This window comes from Macrotis lagotis, chromosome 1, assembly GCF_037893015.1.
Source record: "Macrotis lagotis isolate mMagLag1 chromosome 1, bilby.v1.9.chrom.fasta, whole genome shotgun sequence".
NCBI lineage: Eukaryota > Metazoa > Chordata > Mammalia > Peramelemorphia > Peramelidae > Macrotis > Macrotis lagotis.
Window position 1 is genome coordinate 440497178 of NC_133658.1, and position 18065 is coordinate 440515242.

Genomic DNA, 18065 nt, shown 5'->3' on the forward strand with positions numbered 1-18065 from the left:
GGATGATGGGTAGTCTGCCTCTCATTCAGGCTATTTTTTTTTAGGTTTTTTTTGCAAGGCAAATGGGGTCAAGTGGCTTGCCCAAGACCACACAGCTAGGTAATTACCAAGCGTCTGAGACCGGATTTGAACCCAGGTACTCCTGACTCCAAGGCCGGTGCCTAAGACACTACACCACCTAGCCGTCCCCAGGCTACTATTTTAGTTAGATATGTATTATCCTGATTTTAAAGATAAGGAAACTAAAGTGAAAAGAGATTTAAGTGATTTGCTCAGCATAACACCACTAGTGTCTGAGACCAGATTCAAATCCAGGTTTTCTTGGCTTCAGATCTGACAAGTTAGCCACAATTAGATAGCTGAAGTGCTTGTATTTGTAATCCTGATATGTTAAAAGAATCAGCAAATTCTGTTACTTTTAAAGTCCTTTATTGTGAAATTAGGGGGAAAATTTGCAAGAATTATAGAATATGCAATGAAATAGCATGAAAGGGTTGTGATCAATGGGAACAAGGATTAATTTATTTCAATTTTTGCCCCAAATCACAGAAGGGAGTCTCCTTTACTAGGAACATATACAATCTAGGAAATAAAACCCAGCTCTGTTCAAAAATAAATTAAAAAACTCTCAAAAAAGTGATTTTCACATTTAAATGAGGTTCATCATTACATATGTATACACACACCCACCCACAACATGCACACACACCCACACCATCAAATCTCTGACAAATTATATATATGTATACATATACATATACATATATACATATATATGAGCTAATGGATTATATTATCTGGTTCTATAACTTTACTTGAAACTTTATGAGCTAGTTTGTTAGGCCCTATCAGATACTGTACTTAAAATTAGAATAACTATTAAGAACTCAATGTCACATCCACACCTGGGGCAGCATCAGAGAACTTTTAGGAAAGATTTCATACTGGCGGAAATATATATATTTTTAGTTTTTGCAAGGCAATGGGGTTAAGTGGCTTGCCCAAGGCCACACAGCTAGGTAATTATTATATGTCTGAGGCTGGATTTGAACTCAAGTACTCCTGACTCCCACTGAGCCACCTAGCCACCCCAGAAATATATTTCTTAAGTATTTGGTCAACATCTCACTAAACAATCTCATCCGATATGGACAAATAAGACTTCCTCCATATTTCCCCATGCATAAGATGCGCCTTAATTTTGGGGCCCAAAATTTGGAAAATAAAGTATTACATAAAGTTACTGAACTCAAGTTTTACTCATCATAAAATTCATACCACTCTTCATCACTGTCAAAACTCCCATCCATTAGCTTGTTCTTATCTGTGTTTGATGACGGATCACTGTCTTAGAAGAGGCTCTGCCTGCTCTCCTGCCTGGGCTCTGGTTTGGGGTTGTCCACAAACTCTCCCTGGGCAAGTCTGGTGCATGGACACATGCTCAGTCCATTCCCTTTCATGAATCTAAAGCACCCATTGTAACTTCCTTTGAGATCAGCCACTTCTTGTTCATCAGCAATTCTTGCCTCCTGCTGAACCATCTTTGTGGACACAGGAATTCCACTGTCCCTTTGCTCTACAATCCAGCTCTTCAATTCCCTCTCCGCATCAGGCCATTTGGCTGCCTTGCTTCTTGTGGCCTTCTTCTGTAGGGGCATTTTCAGTAGGGTTTCTTCTTCCTGTAGCCAGGCTTGAATTATATTCTCGGTTGGAAGAGGACCAAACTGACCTTCAGCAACATGATTTCCATTCCTTTTTGCAAACTGGATCACTATAAACATGAATTCAGCACTGTACAAAAAATATTTTCTGAGCCATTTCTGAGCAGAACATGGCAGAACCAACCTAATATACCAGTAACAAATGCAAAACAATGAGTGCAAAGTCAACAAGTGCGAAAAAGTGGGAAATGCAAGTAAAAAAATCTACAACCACTGTATAAGACACTCCCAGTTTTTAGACCCCAAATTTTTTCAAAAAAGGAACATTTTACACATGGGGGAATACAGTAAATCCTAATGGAAATGATGTAAGGTACTGTTTAGCCCATAATCTTCTTGCTATTAGTACTAAACTGATTTCTGTTATCATTCATTTTTTTCCCCAAGCTTAGATTCATTACATTCAGTTTTTCTGGACCTCTCCTTTATATTAAGGAGTTAGTCCTTCCTTTTTCCATTTTTATGTAAATAAGGAGCAATTCTTGTGACATATGAGAGAAAGTAAGAAGCAATACAATAAGCACAACTATGCTAGCTCACTTTCAGCAACTCCAGGAAAGACAGCTATTTCATCTGACTTATTGACTGGAAGAAAATCTAACTAATGGTAATGAAACTTAAAGAAAAAGTTTCTTACAAATTTTGAATCAGCACACCCTGTTCTTTTCTTGAAAATGTGTCAAGAGATAAGGAAACTACAAAAAGTTAAACAAGTATGAAAGTATGGAAGACTCCAAATCTTTCTATAGTCTGCTTTAGGGAAGGAAAAGCTACCCTTATATTCTTTCTGAGAACTTCAGAAAGAGTAATGCCTTAGGCTAAATGAAGCCTTGGGAGATGGAAGTGGACAGTCTTTTTACTCTTTTTAGCTTCAAGTGTTAATCAAATACTAAGATTACCAACAGCATTTTTACCTAGATATCGGAGCACAGCTTCCAAAGGTTTTCGTACCACTTGTTTTAATACCAGTGGATTCTGGGAGGCTTCTGGTAATCGAGCAGTACCTGTCAAGGCAATATTTAACGGTTAGATATACTAAAATCCTATATGTTTACTTTGTTATTATTCATTAGCATTAACTTTAATATTTGAACAGTTCCAATCAAAGTCAACTTGAAATTGTATTATTAAAAAGTAAATTCATTAGAAAACCGAAGAACTAAATTGACTCTGACTCTTTTTAACATTTCAAAGTTACAAATACAGCACTTCAGCTATCTAAATTAGGGAAGTTTGGTAGTCAGCCTTTCAAAAGCATTTGAATTAAAGGGCTGGGGACAGATTAGGCACGAATGCCCTCAAGGAACTCATAATCTAGAAAGGAGAAAAATCAAGCAAACAAATATATACAAACATCAATATATATAAAATATACAGAAAGGCTTTAAGAGGTATTAGGAAAGTTTTCCTTAAAAGGTGAAATTTTGGTTGGGACTTGAAGGCAGTCAGGGAAGCCAGGAGATCAGAACAGGAAGAAGGACATTCCTGGAGGTATGTAGAGGTAAAGATGAGAAAATACTTGGATCTGGATTGAACAAACATCTTGTTCATGAAATATAAAGGAGGCTAGTGTCACTATATCAAATGTACATGGGGGAAGTGGAGAGAGAGAGAGAATAAGGTATAAGACTAGAAAATTAAGAGAAATAGTATAGAGCATTTGAGTGAAGATATATATATATATATATGTGTGTGTGTGTGTGTGTGTGTGATATTTCCTGCGAGTGTATAGTATAGACCTTCTGAAACAGTAAAAATAAAAAACAGATAAAGTGTGTAGAAATAAGTTATCCTGACATTTCCAACAGTCTTTCTGTGCTAAAAATATAACAGCTAATAAATTCTAGTATGCTTCAAATGCTGTTTTGGATCTAATTCTGAACTGAAAAAAATGATCAATGAAGTAGAAATGATGGGACTATCAGTCTGGAAATTTAGGGAAGACAGACTATTCCATATTACAATATATAAAAGATGAGAGGAAAAAGAAGGATTAATTTGATATGCACTCTAGATTTGGAAAGAGCACATGAGAAAGGATAGAAAGATTTAAGGGCATACATTTCTATAGTTACAGTTTTCTCAGAGGGCATGGGAAACTCTAAGGAATATAATTTTAAACAAAGAAAAAATTACAATGAAGAAAGAGAAAGTAAACTTAGGAAAATGACTTTCACAGGAGACTAATATACCAACTTAGATAAAAAAAAAAACCTCAGCACAACAACCAACAAACAACTCAAGAGTATATCGGGGAAGATTAATACCAAAAAGTAGTATGATCTTGTAAGAATAGTGCCAGAACAGCAAATAATTAAAATGAGCTGAGGCTGGTCATGAACATAAGGACAACAAAAAACAAGAGAGGACCAAAACATTAATAGAGCTGCTTAGAATGGATGAAACAGAATGGATGGAACATTAACAACCAATGAAAATAATAGTTGCTACATATAGAGAAACAGAATTCATATCTTTTTGTTTCTGTTTTCTTTCCCAAGAAAAATAACTTAACCTAGGATAAGTCAGAAAAAAAGACAGCTACTAATACAAGTCACCAAATCCAAAAGAATAACCTCAAGAAACACTGAAAAATTAGTGGATATGATTGCTGTTCTGTCAATCTTTTTAAGACAGCAAAGTGTTAGAAAAGGGTAAAATGTTGCTTCTAATTGAATTTGGAACTGGTTGGATGACTAGATTCAAATATTAACTGATAGGAATTTTGCCTTTACCTCTAATGAAGTACTTCATCTGTCTCCTTTGCTTGTGTTCTGTATAACATTTTTATCAATGACCTGGATGAATGAGACACGAAGATGGGAGGAACAGACAATGTATTGTATAATATAATCAGGATTCAAAATGTCTCAATAGGCTATAATAATGGATTGAATCTAATAAGACGAAATTTCAAACAGATTAATGAAAGTTGAACACAGTTTAATAAAATCAACTTTTCAAGTAGAAGATGAAAGGAATCCAAAGCACGATGATGGAGATGATAGTTTGGCTCAATCCTGTCCTAGGCAGGATGATATAAGAACATTACAAGTCCAGAAAAGGAAAACAAGGATGGTAAGGGATCAGTTAGAGTAATTAGTTTGGAAAAGAGAAAATTTAACAGGACATGATGGTTGCCTCTTTAAAGTTTCTGAAAGGCTATCATGAAAAAAAGGGAAGGAGTCTTGTTCCATTTGACTCAGGGCAATGGGTATAATAAACTATAAAGAAATGGATTTGGCTCAAAGTGAGGAAAATTTTCTTAACAATTAGAGCTGTCCAAAAAAAACAATGGAATGGGTTACTTTTGAGAGATAATGAGGTTTCCCCCAATAGTTCTTTAAGCTAAGATTTGAAGACCATTTCTTAGACATTTTCTGCCTTCAAATGCAGAAATGACTACATAGCTTGTGGAGTCCTTCTTAACTGAAACTTTCTGATCCTTTCCCTCCTGATTCCACATAGTTTCACTAACTTCAAGCAATCAATAGTTTACTTCATTCAAGTGAAAAAGTCACATTAATTGTCCTTAATGTAAAATTTATATTCAACAGTACGTATTTGGCAAAGAATTACTATTATAGATATACTCTCAAGTTAGAGGTGAGTAATATTGGAACTGGAACAAGAACAAAGAAAATGGAAAAACAATTTCACTCACACGAATCACTTATCAGCCAACTGTATGATTTGTAATTAACTTTAAGAGATATTTAACTTAAACTTTTGTGCCCAAAGAAATCTTACATTCCGCTTTGATAGCAGCACTGTTGATAGGCATGTAAGGGTGTCTTGCTGCATGCCAAGGACGCAATATATCTCGACACAGGCGTCTAGCAATCCTAGTCAGTTTGGTTGTATGTAGGTAAAAGGCTTGTCTTGTCTTCATAGCAAACTTTGGACTCCCACTATTCCGTACAGGGATGCCATGAGGACTCTAACAATGAAGAACACATAAGAGACATATTACAATATATGAAGTTCATTTTTTTTCCTGGAAATGCTTTAGAAATACTAACATCTTTACCAGAAAAGAACAACATTTTTGGCAAAATTGGTCATTTTGGTAATGAAGACTCAGGGAATTCAAATCATCCTGGTGCAGAGTAGAAATATTCAAGATAATAGGTTAGGCTAGAAGTCTCTAAGGTTCTAGAATTTCTCTGATTCTTTTTGAGAATTTCTAAATCCTAAAGCCTCTTCAAGAATAACAAATCATTGTACAGAAATGACCCCCTGCCATATGCCAATCCAGTATCCTTGCCAATAAGCAGGGTCATGGCTGTCATACACCTGTCTACCCTCCACATACCATGTTGTTGCGGTTTGGTCCTGGTCTCTCACCATCTAATCGGGTTGGCATTTTCAAGCCACCATATTTCTTCCAGTATGTCCAGCAAGATGCACAGAGACGACACTGCATGTTAGGGGGACCCCAAGAATACCACTGGTAAGACTGTGTGGCTATGGATGACAAAGTTGAAAATATATATATTCTTAAAGGAACTATTTCAAGTAACATTTACAGATTATCCACACCATCCCACCAAAAAAAGGAAACATTCAGTTGCTCTCAGGAAAACTGAACACTTAAAACCAAAATGAAATTAAGAATTGTTAGAAATGGAGTACTAGAATAATTTCTGCTAGTAAACAAATTAAAGACCCAACATGCATTAACAGTCTCCTTGATATACTACTAAGACTTTCTGCATTTGTCAGTTATCATTCAAGAAAATCTTTCCAAAGTGTATTTTTAGATTAGTTACCAATATCCCTAAGAAAAATCTAATGCCTCCAAGGGTTTGCCTAATAGTAATTTATTTGGACCTGTAATAAGACTCCAATATTTACATTCTCATTAATTTTCATTTTCCCCATCTTTTTTCCCAATTCATGACATTATGTCTTAACAATCTTTCCCTGTGATAAAAACAGAGACTAAACCAAACAAGATACTTTTAAGCTTGTTCTGCAAAGGAAAAAAATTAGGTAGCTATACAACTAGTTTATCTCAGTTAGGTGTGGCATTATCCTTGAGGCACTTACCATAGCAGCTTTCACAGGCCCGGCCAGCTCCTGGGCTCTGACCCTGTATTCCGGTGCCATTTACAACACCAGCCTTGGCATTATTTACATTTATCTGATTTGGATTTGGCTTGTTACTTTAAAAAAATAAAGACAAAACAGAAATAATTGGAGATGACATTTGATTTTCAATTTAAATTCAGATACAACAGTCCTCAAATCTAAGTAACATTACACTTTTCAGAATGGGACAACAAAACTGTCAAAAATTCGCAAAATATATGAAAGAAATAGACTAATTATACATACTCTAAAACTGCTAAATAAAATAATACAACTTTACAGTACACCAGTGGTAAAAGGAAAATCTATTGAAATCAATACAAAGAAAAAAGGACTCATTTCTCCTAAAGGCAAGTCAACTTTGCACATAACTTAAAATTTAGTTTCATTTCCTTTATTTCCATAAAACTAAAGGCACTGAGAATTTTACATATCATTCCTTAAATATGACTAACTATGTGCCAGGTATAGGGAATAGGAAACAAAAAACAAGACAGTACTTGCCCTTAATAAATTTATATCCTAAATGGGGGAAACAACAGGTACTGATTATTTTTTATTTTTTAGATTTTTCAAGGCAATGGGGTTAAGTGGCTTGCCCAAGGCCACATGACTAGGTAATTATTAAGTGTCTGAGACCGGATTTGAACCCAGGTACTCCTGACTCCAAGGCCAGTGCTCTATCCACTGCGCCACTTAGCCGCCCCTGATTATTTATTTTTCTGCAGAGTGAACAATACAGGCACTCCTACCTCTCAGTTCCACAATTAACTCTTCAATTTGCATGGTAATCATTTCAAACTGTTATATTCAGAAGAGTCTGGTAAACTCTAACCTCTGTTCTTTGGTCTATACTCTAGGTCACAATCCAAAGTTATCAGCTCTCTCACATTACATTAAAATTCAACTCCTACAGGAGATTATTTCTGATTAACTGCATCTTGTTTAACGATTCAACAGCTCATGTCATTAGGCAGCTAGGTGATGAGTGGATAAATGCTCCAGGACTGGAGTCACAAAGACTTGAGTTCAAATTTAGCCTCTTATGCATCTTATCTGTGTGACCCTGGGCAAGTCATTTAATTTCTTTTATAAAATAAACAGACAATAGAAATATAACAAACCAAAAGGCATTTCCCAAAAGGGAAATGTGAAAAAGATATGAATAAATAATTTTCAAGTGAAATGTAAAATAGTAACAACCATACTTTGGAAATTCCAAATCATTAAAATTACAAATCAAAGACTTCATCTCTCACCCAACAAACTAATAAAAATATCAAAAATCAACATTGGAAGGATTGTGGAAAGACAAGACATATCAATGAACTGCTATTGGAGATCTGTTTTAGTTCAACCATTAAGAAAAGCACTAAAATGTCCAAATATTCTCTGACCAGGAGATTCCAGCATAAGGCATTTGCTGGAAAGAAAAATCTCACAAAAACACCAAATTAATTATAGGAAGGAGCACTTTTTATGGCAGAAACAATTAGAAAAGTGAAATGTTCACTGACTGAGAATCATGCTCTACCACCCTTCCATACCCTGTGAGATGGAGGCAAATTGATCTCTTTTCCTGACACTCATTGGTTATACTCCATTCCTAGAATACACTTATAATCCCTCATTTCATTCTTCAGGTCAGGCACAATCTTCTGCATAAAGACTTTCTTGATCCTAACTACTAGTGCTCTTCTCTCCCCCTAACTTATCCTGTATTAAACTACTTTGTTTGTATATGTATTAATTTATTTTACATTACATATGAGAAAAAATTCACTGCATCAAGTTTCTCTGTTGAATGCTTCTTTTCTAGAATATATATAGACAACTAATTAAAATGCATAAAAAATAAGAGCCACTCTCCATTCAGTAAACAATTGTTCAAAGGATCATTTGAAGGCTATGAACAAGGAAGAAATGCAAGCTATAAAAAGTAAAAGCAAATGAAAATAATCTTGAGATGACAGCTCACATCCATAATACTGGCAAGGCTGATAAAAAAATTCAATGACAAATTCTGGAGGGGGGTTGTGGGAAAAAAAAGTGTGTTAATAAACTATTTTTTTTTTAGGTTTTTGCAAGGCAAATGGGGTTAAGTGGCTTGCCCAAGGCCACACAGCTGAGGCTGGATTTGAACTCAGGTACCCTTGACTCCAGGGCTGGTGCTCTATCCACTGCACCACCTAGCTGCCCCAGTTAAAGAACTATTAATAGATCTGGGAACTATTGGTGAAGCTTGAATTGTTGGTCTAGCCATACTGAAAAGTAATTTGGAAAAATGCCAAAAATCTATTAAAATTTGCATTCCCTTTGACCAAATAATGCTCCTGACTAGGTATATACACTAGTCAAAGAAAAGATGAACAGTCATATGTATATGTGCGCGCACGCGCGCGTGTGTATATATAAAAACTAGGTGTATACCCTAGTCAAAGAAAAGATGAACACACATATACACATGAGTGTTCATCTTTTCTTTGACTAGGGTATATACCTAGTTAGGAGCATTGTGTGTGTGTGTGTGTGTGTGTGTGTGTATGTTCAAAGTTATGCTTGGCAAAAAATTGGAAACAGTACCAATCAACTGAGGGAATGGATGAAGAAGTTACAGATGGAATACTATACAAAATGATGAAGATAGTTATATGAAATGATACAAAGTATAGTTGAGTAAAAGTAGGAGAATAATTTACACAATAACAACAATAATACTGTAAAGACACAATATTTTGAATGACTTAGCTATGCTGATAAATACAATGATCCGAGGTAATTCAAAGTACTTATGATAAAAAAATGCTGTCCACCTCCAGTGAAAGAACTGATGGAATCTGAATGCAGAAGCTTAATTTTTCATTTTCTTGTATTTTTTCCATGGTTAATACATAAATATGTTTTGCATGATTTAACATGTATAATTGATACCACATTTCTTGGCTTTATAATAGATAGGAGCGAGGTGGAAAAGAGAGAATTCAGAACTCAATCTAAAAAGAATGTAAAAAATAAATTTTATATGTTTATATACTATATATCAGTCTATCTAATATATATATATATATGTATACACACATACATACACATATATGAAAAGCCAAACTATTTTCTTTTTTTCCCTTTTTTTTAAGGTTTTTGCAAGGCAAACAGGGTTAAGTGGCTTGCCCAAGGCCACAGAGCTAATTATTAAGTGTCTGAGACCGGATTTGAACCCGGGTACTCTTGACTCCAGGGCCGGTGCTTTATCCATTACGCCACCTAGCTGCCCAAGACAAACTATTTTCAAAGACTTAGGAAACTATGATCATCTCAATGACAAACCATAGTTCCAGATAGATCATGATGAAACATGCTACCTAACTCCTGACAGTATAGTGATAGACCCCAAATACAGACCGAGACCTACTTTTTGGGAACATGCACAATTTTTGAACAAGAGATTTTATTTTTCTTGCTTACTCAACAGACTTCACAATGGGAAAGATGTAAAGGAGAAGATGTTCAGGAAACTAAGATAAAATCTAATTAGGAAGACCTAAACAGATGTAAAGTGATAGAAACAGAACCAGGAAAAAAAAAAACATTATGCACAATGACCAAAACAATGTAAATGGGAAGAACAGCAACAACAAATTCAATCTGAAAAATGTGAAATTATAATGACAAAGCATGGATCTAAAAAAGAGATATGAGATGATAGTTATCCTTATGATGAACAAGTGGAAGAACACGGCGTCAAACAGTGCATATAACACATTTTTGGGATCTGTGGATCAGTTTTGCTGAAAAGTGGTTTCCATTCTTCTTTTTCATTATTCATTACTGAGTATGGCTCTCTGGGAGGGATGAGGGGGAAAAGGTGATGCTAAATTGCTCTTTCAGGGGGGCTAACTGAATTAGCTGTTTTTTTTCTTGGTTTTGCTTTTGTAAGGCAATGGGCTTAAGTGACGTGCCCAAGGTCCCACAGCTGGGTAATTATTAAGTATCTGAGATTGGATTTGAACTTAGGTCCTCCTGACTCCAGGGCCAGTGTTGTATCCACTGCGCCACCTAGCTGCCCCATTTTTTATTCTTAATGACAGTTGAAGTGAACTACTATTTTTGTGAATAATATCTTCTTTGTGAGAAGAAATTTCGAGAGGAATGAAGTACCATCCTAAGACAATGAGAAAAGATAAACAATGACCTGACATTTCTGATAACCGAGCTAAATGTTATTCTGCTAAATGATAACTGAGCCAAATGTCATAAGTACATTTTGAAGAGAAATGGATTTTTGGATTATGGTTCAAAAACTTGGAAAAACCAGATATAGTCATTGATTAGAGAAATCTAGTTAGCAATTTCTTTCCTTTGATTTTCCAGAATCGAAAGAAAATTCTAGCTGTGATCTTTCTCACAGTGAAAACATTGTTTAAATATTTAAGTACAGCTTTGCATTATTTGTTAATATTAGATGGCTAGTAATAGTGATGTGATTAAGCCTTTAAATGGAAAGGAGTACTTCAGGGGAGCAGAAGTTAGGTTGATTATGATGGATGATCATTCCCACTTTAAATGTGGTGGGAGCTATGAGTTTATTGTATAATGTGAAATTTTTCACTATGAGCAATGTAAGGTAATTTTATATTATGCTTTGAACTTGATTAGAAAAAGATAAATGGTAATAAATCAGCAATAGACAGGCATTAGTGTTGTAGAATTATCTTTTCTAGAGTTATATGGAGAATATACTGGAAATAGGAAGGATAAGAAGGAAGGAACTTAATTAAGAAACTATTACAACAGTATCAGTCAGGGATGTTGGGGGGCTACTAGAATTAAGTTGGCAGTCATATGAATGGGAAAAAAAGAGGATGATATGGGATATTCTAGAAATAAAAACAATTGTTATTGTTATTTAGTCATTGTTTAGTCATGCCCAAATCATTGTGACCACTTTTAGGGTTTTCTTGGCAAAGACAAAGGAGAGATTTGTCATTTCCTTTTCCACCTCATTTTACAGTTGAGGAAACTGAGGCAAACAGAATTAAGTAACTTGCCTATGATTATAGAGCTAATAAGTATAAAAGGATGGATTTGAACACAGGAAGATGAGCCTTTTGGAGGACAGGCTCAGCATTCTGTTCAATGAATCAAAAAGCAATGTCAAAGAAATCATTGGATGTGAGGGGTGAGGGAGACTGAAGAACTGAGGATAATAATAAAGTTGTGACTCTGTGGTCCACAAGAATAATGGTACTGGGGGGGGACATAGATAGATAGATAGATAGATAGAGAGAGAGAGAGAGAGAGAGAGAGAGAGAGAGAGAGAGAGAGAGACAGAGACACAGAGGGGAAAGTCAGGGAAACAAGATTTAGCAAAAATTTTGGTAACACAATACTGTCAATAAGTACACCATTTTATTATTACTAAACGGTCTTCCACTTTCTCAGGATTTTGAGAATAATGCACTAACTGTATGAAGATGCCACTTACTAGTTGGGTATATACACTTGTTTTAACTTGCTTTCTGCTTCAGCTGCCTTCAACCGCTTCTGCAAAGAGACATAGAGACAAAAGGTCAGAGACACCTATTCCAAAAAAAAAAAAAAAAAAATCTACCATATAAGGAAGGGCAGGGCTACCTGAACTATATTTAGATACCAAGAAGTATAGCTAAGACTTAGGGAGTGTGTAGGAAAAAATGTGGTTCTTTGTCCTGATGAAAGAAATGGGTTTGGGCACGGACTTTGTTAAGATGTTTTCAGAGGAAAACAGACAATTAAGGTTAGTCTCTCAGGAACTCTGCTAGTTCTATACTAAGACAAAGTTAATAAGCTAGTATTTAAGCCCTGGAAATAAGAAAATTTTAAGTTATCTCTTTGAGAAGAAAAAAGGAAAAATAGGAGGAAGGAGACAAGGGCCCATGAGAGACTACTTGGACCAGTAGTATAATCAAGAAAAATTTGATTTACCAAATTCTTTTATTTTTTGAGTCAAGTTACATCCAAATTCTTATGCCATGAATTATCATGATGAGAAACAGCCAGAAAAAGATAACTTTTAAGACAAAAATCATAAACAAACTATTATCATTTTCAATCATCTATGATATAACCAGAAAATTAGCCTAAAGTCTCAAAATAAAAGACTAAAAGTTTGTTCTTCATACTTTCTATATATATTATCAGTCCAATTTAATTCCATCCCCTTTCTGAAGTCAGATTTCTTCTCTCAATGAGCAGCTACCAGGGCCTTTGTTAAGATGCTTTCAGAGGAAAGCCTTTTACTCCCTAATATGGATGTGTATACACCATCCCCAAAACATAGGAAGGAAAGTTGGTCTAAAAGGTTCTAACTCCCAGCAATGTAAGAGTAGCCTACCTCAAGTAACAGCAGCCAGGTATGGTTCTCTCATATCTCAGTGTAACATTACATATACACTTTAGATTTATTTTTTAAAATTTATTTAAAAAAAAGAAAAAGGAAAAATAAATTATTTTAAATAATTATCAGTTTCCTCCAACAGCTTTCTTCCTAATATGTCTCTTAAACATACACACATTTTATCCAAAATTTGAAGACCTATTCCAAATGACAAAGCATAGCTAAAGCCTTGCATCTGTACTCCTCTGTGTAAATTACCCATCATATGCAAATAGTAGCACATAAAAAGTGATGTTATTTATAACTAGTTAGGAAGATTTTTGCTTTAAATAGGGTATGGGGAAGCTAGGCATAATGTGTAAATAATGACAGAGAACACAAATGAATGACAGCATATAGCTGAAACTAATCAGGGATTTTAAGCCTGACATTCTCATATCCCTCACAAATGTAAGTGGGAAGTGTCTTATTAGGAAAAAGGGGAAAAAAAGAAGACTGAGTATACATAAATATGCATTGCCAAAGGTCAGAAAAATAAAAAGCCCTAGAGCCAGGAACAGGCACACATGTAACACTATAAAAGCACCCTAAGGAGTTTAGGGGAAGGTAATTCCTCAGAAACAGTAGTAAGCTCCCAAGGGAAGCAATACTCACTTTTCACTTAAAGAGCACAACTCTTGTGAGGAAACACAACAGATTATATCTGGATGCCAAGGAGATCTCACCTGTTGAACATATCTGTCTGTTGTTTTCCACATGTAATAGTATTCAATTATGCTGGTTAAGGACTTCCATGGAAGCTGGGAACATGGAAAGAAAGCATCTGTCATTAATCAAGGTCGTTGGTAGTTAAAAAGTGAGTATCATACTTTATGTACATAGTAGCCCATGTCTCCAAGGCAGAGAAGAAGAATCCCAGCTATGGTCCTAGAGTTTATTGGGGATGCACAATCCTATAGAATCTAGTATACTCAAAAAGTTATCTGAATCATCACTTATCAGGAATCTCCAGAGGAAGAATCTGTTATCTTTTGAAGCAGTCCATTATTCTACTTTTGGAATACTGTAATTTGTTGGGATGTAATCCTGAAATTAAGCCAAAATTTGTTTTCTTGAAACTCTACCAACTTACTTGTAGTTCTGACCTCTGAAATGAAGAGAAAATCTATCTCATCTTTCACTTGATAGTCAAATATTCAAAAAGAGCTATCATGTCCAAAGTTTTCCCTTCTCTAGGATAAACATTCCCTATTTCCTTTTATTTTGATGTCATTTCTAGTACTTATTTACTCAAAAGCCAAACTGGCTACCCTCCTAATACTCTCTAGTTTCTATTTCTAATCTGTTGGAGAAAAAACAGACTTAAAATGAATAAGCAAAATGAAAAGTGTCCCAAATTCTACTAAAAAAAAATCAGTGAAGCTGGACTGAGTGGATCAAGAGTGATCAAAGAATAAGAACCTGAAGAGAAAGACTCAAGAAGAGGCAAAGACAAGATAAGGGGAAAAAAAGGTAAATGAAAGAAGTTAAAGGTAAAGCAAATCATGTGGCAGGAAGGATTAGTGAAGACATTTTAGATGGAAGTCATGGCCAAAGGCTCAGAAGCTGACTGAGATAGACTGCGGCAAGTACCTGGGGATAGTTGGGGGGGGGGGGGGGGAGGATGACTATTTCTTTGTAGAGAGGCCTTAAATTTTTAATAAACAGTTTTACCTTTGGAAAGGGAAGCAAGTGATTCTACAATACTTAAGACCAGAGTAATACAATTCACATTCCTCCTGTGGATGAAGTGACTTCTACTTTTAGTTGTACAATATATTTTAGGTGTAGCTGGTATCAGGCAAGGGCTGAAAACAGGCAGCCATTCCCACATTAATTGGGCAAATATGGATATAACAAAGTGTGTAGAATGAATACATACATATCTATCTATTTATCTATCTATCTATCTATCTATCTATAGAGAGAGAGACAGACAGACAGACAGACATAAGACAGAAACATTTAGATAAATGGCCTGGGGGCTCATCTTTGTGGACTATACTGTGAAGTCATAGGATTTATCATCTATATGTGTTCTCTATTTGATTAGGACAAATTACTTTTTTTAAGGTTACAAAGATACCAGGCAACAAACTTGGGATTCAAACTTATATCCTGGACTACAAATCCAGTACTCTTTCCAATATCTGTTTCTAACCCATCCCAGAACCTACTATATATTGAAAATGCAAATTCAATAACTTTTCTTTCTGTATTGTACATACTGTACAGGGGAGGAATTCCCTAAAACTGGCCTCCTAGTGAAATGCAAGTACTGGAGTCACTAACCATTTTTCAAATACTGAGTTACTTTAACATTAAGGCCAGGGAAGTGTCATGTTCAAAGACAAATAAGGGCAGAAGAAATATGTTAGAGACCCAAATAATATCAAAAATAATATCACCTATCAAAAAGATTGCAATGGAAATATGGATAGGTCATGTTAAAAGTTTTATTTTTGTTATATTATCATTCAGTTAAATCCTACTTTTAAGCTGAAAACATTATTGATCTGAATGCTTAACTACCTTATGACTTTTTTGTTTTGAGTCAAATGTACAATTTTACATGAAGGAAATGGGGAGAAAATAATCCTCAAAGTTTTTATGACATTTATATCTGGTTCAAAAGGTAAAAAAATTATAAAAGCACATCTTAGAAAAGTTCGTGTTATAATGAAAAAGGAATGAGGAGAGACTAATGGGACAACAATCTAACATTGGTAAATGTGCCTGGGGAGAGAAATGGGAGGAGGAGGAGGGAAAAGGAAAAGGAGAAGAGGAGAAGGAGAAGAGGAGGAGGAGGGAGGTGATGGAAGAGAATTAATGAAATAGGGAGGGATATGGAGACAGGGAGAAAGAGATAGACAGAGAGACAGAAAGAGAGAGGAACGGTAGGGAAATAAATGTACTCCTTCAAAACACTTTGAAAAATGAGAGACTAGAAAGATATTGAGAGTTACAGTACTAGATCTAAAATTACAAGAACTGGATTCAAATCTTGTTTTGTAGTTCAACATCATGGGCAAGGAAAAAAACTCTGACTCAAGTTACTTCATCTATAAAATATATGCAGGAGGAAAGTGCTTTGCAATCTAAAGGTTTTCTAGAGTCTTCCATTTTCCTTTTTCATTATCATCCTGATGTTGATTAAGGTGAAATCACAGCCAATAAGTACCTCTTTTCTTGACTATACGTGACTACAGATTCTTTTCCCTGTGCTTTGGTCAAATAGTAAAAATTCCTCAGTAACACAATCACTTAATCTAAAGACAAATAGTAATCATCACTGTGAAAAGTACTTACAAAATCTTGCTGAATATCAGTGAAATCTTTTCCATATTTTTCTAGGGCTTCCTCAAAGAGATTGGCCTCTGAAGCTGACCACTCTTCCATTTCATCTCGGCATAGAACTGGACCGCCCTGAGGCACCAGAGCAGAAATGGCCTTGGAAATATCATAGATGTTTTTGTGCAAAGTATCCATTGCATGAAACTAAAGGCAGAATAACAAGAGTTTGTTCATTAGTTGGAGGATTATATTCAAAAGGAAATTTGACCTATAAAAGGGAGGCAGAGGGACTCTCCGATTTCTATTATTGGGGAGCTAGTCCTTCAAAAGACACTTTGTTGTCACAGAGAAATACTGAGCTAGAAGTGATAGTGGAGAGGATCTAGTCAATGACTCCCATTTTACAAATAAGGAAACTGAGATTACAATACAGATACAATACAGAGATGGCAAGACATCCAAAGTTTGGCCTGTAAGAGGGGGAAGTATAAGTCAAAGACCCATGGAAGGAAGTTGGTAGCTGGGAAATTTTTTTTTAAAAATTCATTTAAAAATTTTATTTTTCAATTAAGAATCATTTATTTTCTCTCCTTTCCACACACTGCCAATCACTTTTAAAGGAAAAAAGAAAAGCAAAATCATTTTAACAAATGTGAAGTCAGGCAAAACAAATTCCCCCACAATGACTTTGTCCAATAATGTATGTTTCATTTTACATTTTGTAATCAATACCCTTTTGTCAGAAGGTGAACAGCATAATTGTGACTGGTCATTGCATTTATCAAAATTTTAAGACTTATAAAATTGTTCATCTTTATAATATTGTTGCTGTTGTATAAATTGTTCTCTCTTTTCTATTAGTTTCATTCTGCATCAGTTCATGCAAATTTTTCCAGGTTTCACTGAACCTATCTTTTCAGTGCCCTGGGTACAGATCATTCCATTACAAGTATGTTCTTTAATTCATCCAACTATTCTCCTTAGTTTTTAGTACCTTGCTGCTACAAAATGACTTTATACTTTTGTACATATAGATCCTTTTCTTCTTTCTTTGATCTCTTTAACTGGATCAATGGATAAAAGAGTTTGCCCAATTTAGTCACTTCTGAAACATACTTCCAAAATTTCTAGAATGATTGCACCAGTGTACAGTGTATACTAATAATTCATTAATGTGTCTGTTTTCTTTCATTTATTTATTAAATTTTAAATTTTGGAAATAATTAAGTCTGGCAGTCAACAAGCATTTAAAAAGTAGCTATGTGCAAAATTTTGGGTATAAAAAAGGGAAAAAAAATAGTCTTTCCTCTCTAGGACTTTGTTCCCTGGGAAGAGAACACATATATAATTGGATAAACAATATACATATGGTATAAACTGGAGATAAGACAGAGAGCAAAAGCACCAGCATTAAGAGGAACTGGGAAAGGTTTCTGTTTTTGTTTTTTTAAGTTTTTTCAAGGCAATGGGGTTAAGTGGCTTGCCCAAGGCCACACAGCTAGGTAGTTATTAAGTGTCTGAGGCCAAATTTGAACTCAGGGCCG

At 35.1% G+C, this 18065-nt stretch overlaps 1 protein-coding gene across 8 annotated transcripts in view; it reads right to left on the reverse strand.

Moving 5' to 3' along the window:
• Nucleotides 1–18065, reverse strand: part of MTA1 (metastasis associated 1) — a 225085-nt gene that overhangs the window by 33329 nt on the left and 173691 nt on the right. For all 8 annotated transcript variants that reach the window (XM_074213317.1, XM_074213313.1, XM_074213312.1 and 5 more), the window contains 7 exons: nt 16537–16725; nt 13914–13988; nt 12298–12356; nt 6774–6889; nt 6037–6188; nt 5472–5661; nt 2636–2725 (listed from right to left, as the gene is read on the reverse strand). In XM_074213317.1, the coding sequence (XP_074069418.1) occupies nt 2636–2725; nt 5472–5661; nt 6037–6188; nt 6774–6889; nt 12298–12356; nt 13914–13988; nt 16537–16725 (871 nt within the window). The remainder of the gene's footprint in view (nt 1–2635; nt 2726–5471; nt 5662–6036; nt 6189–6773; nt 6890–12297; nt 12357–13913; nt 13989–16536; nt 16726–18065) is intronic.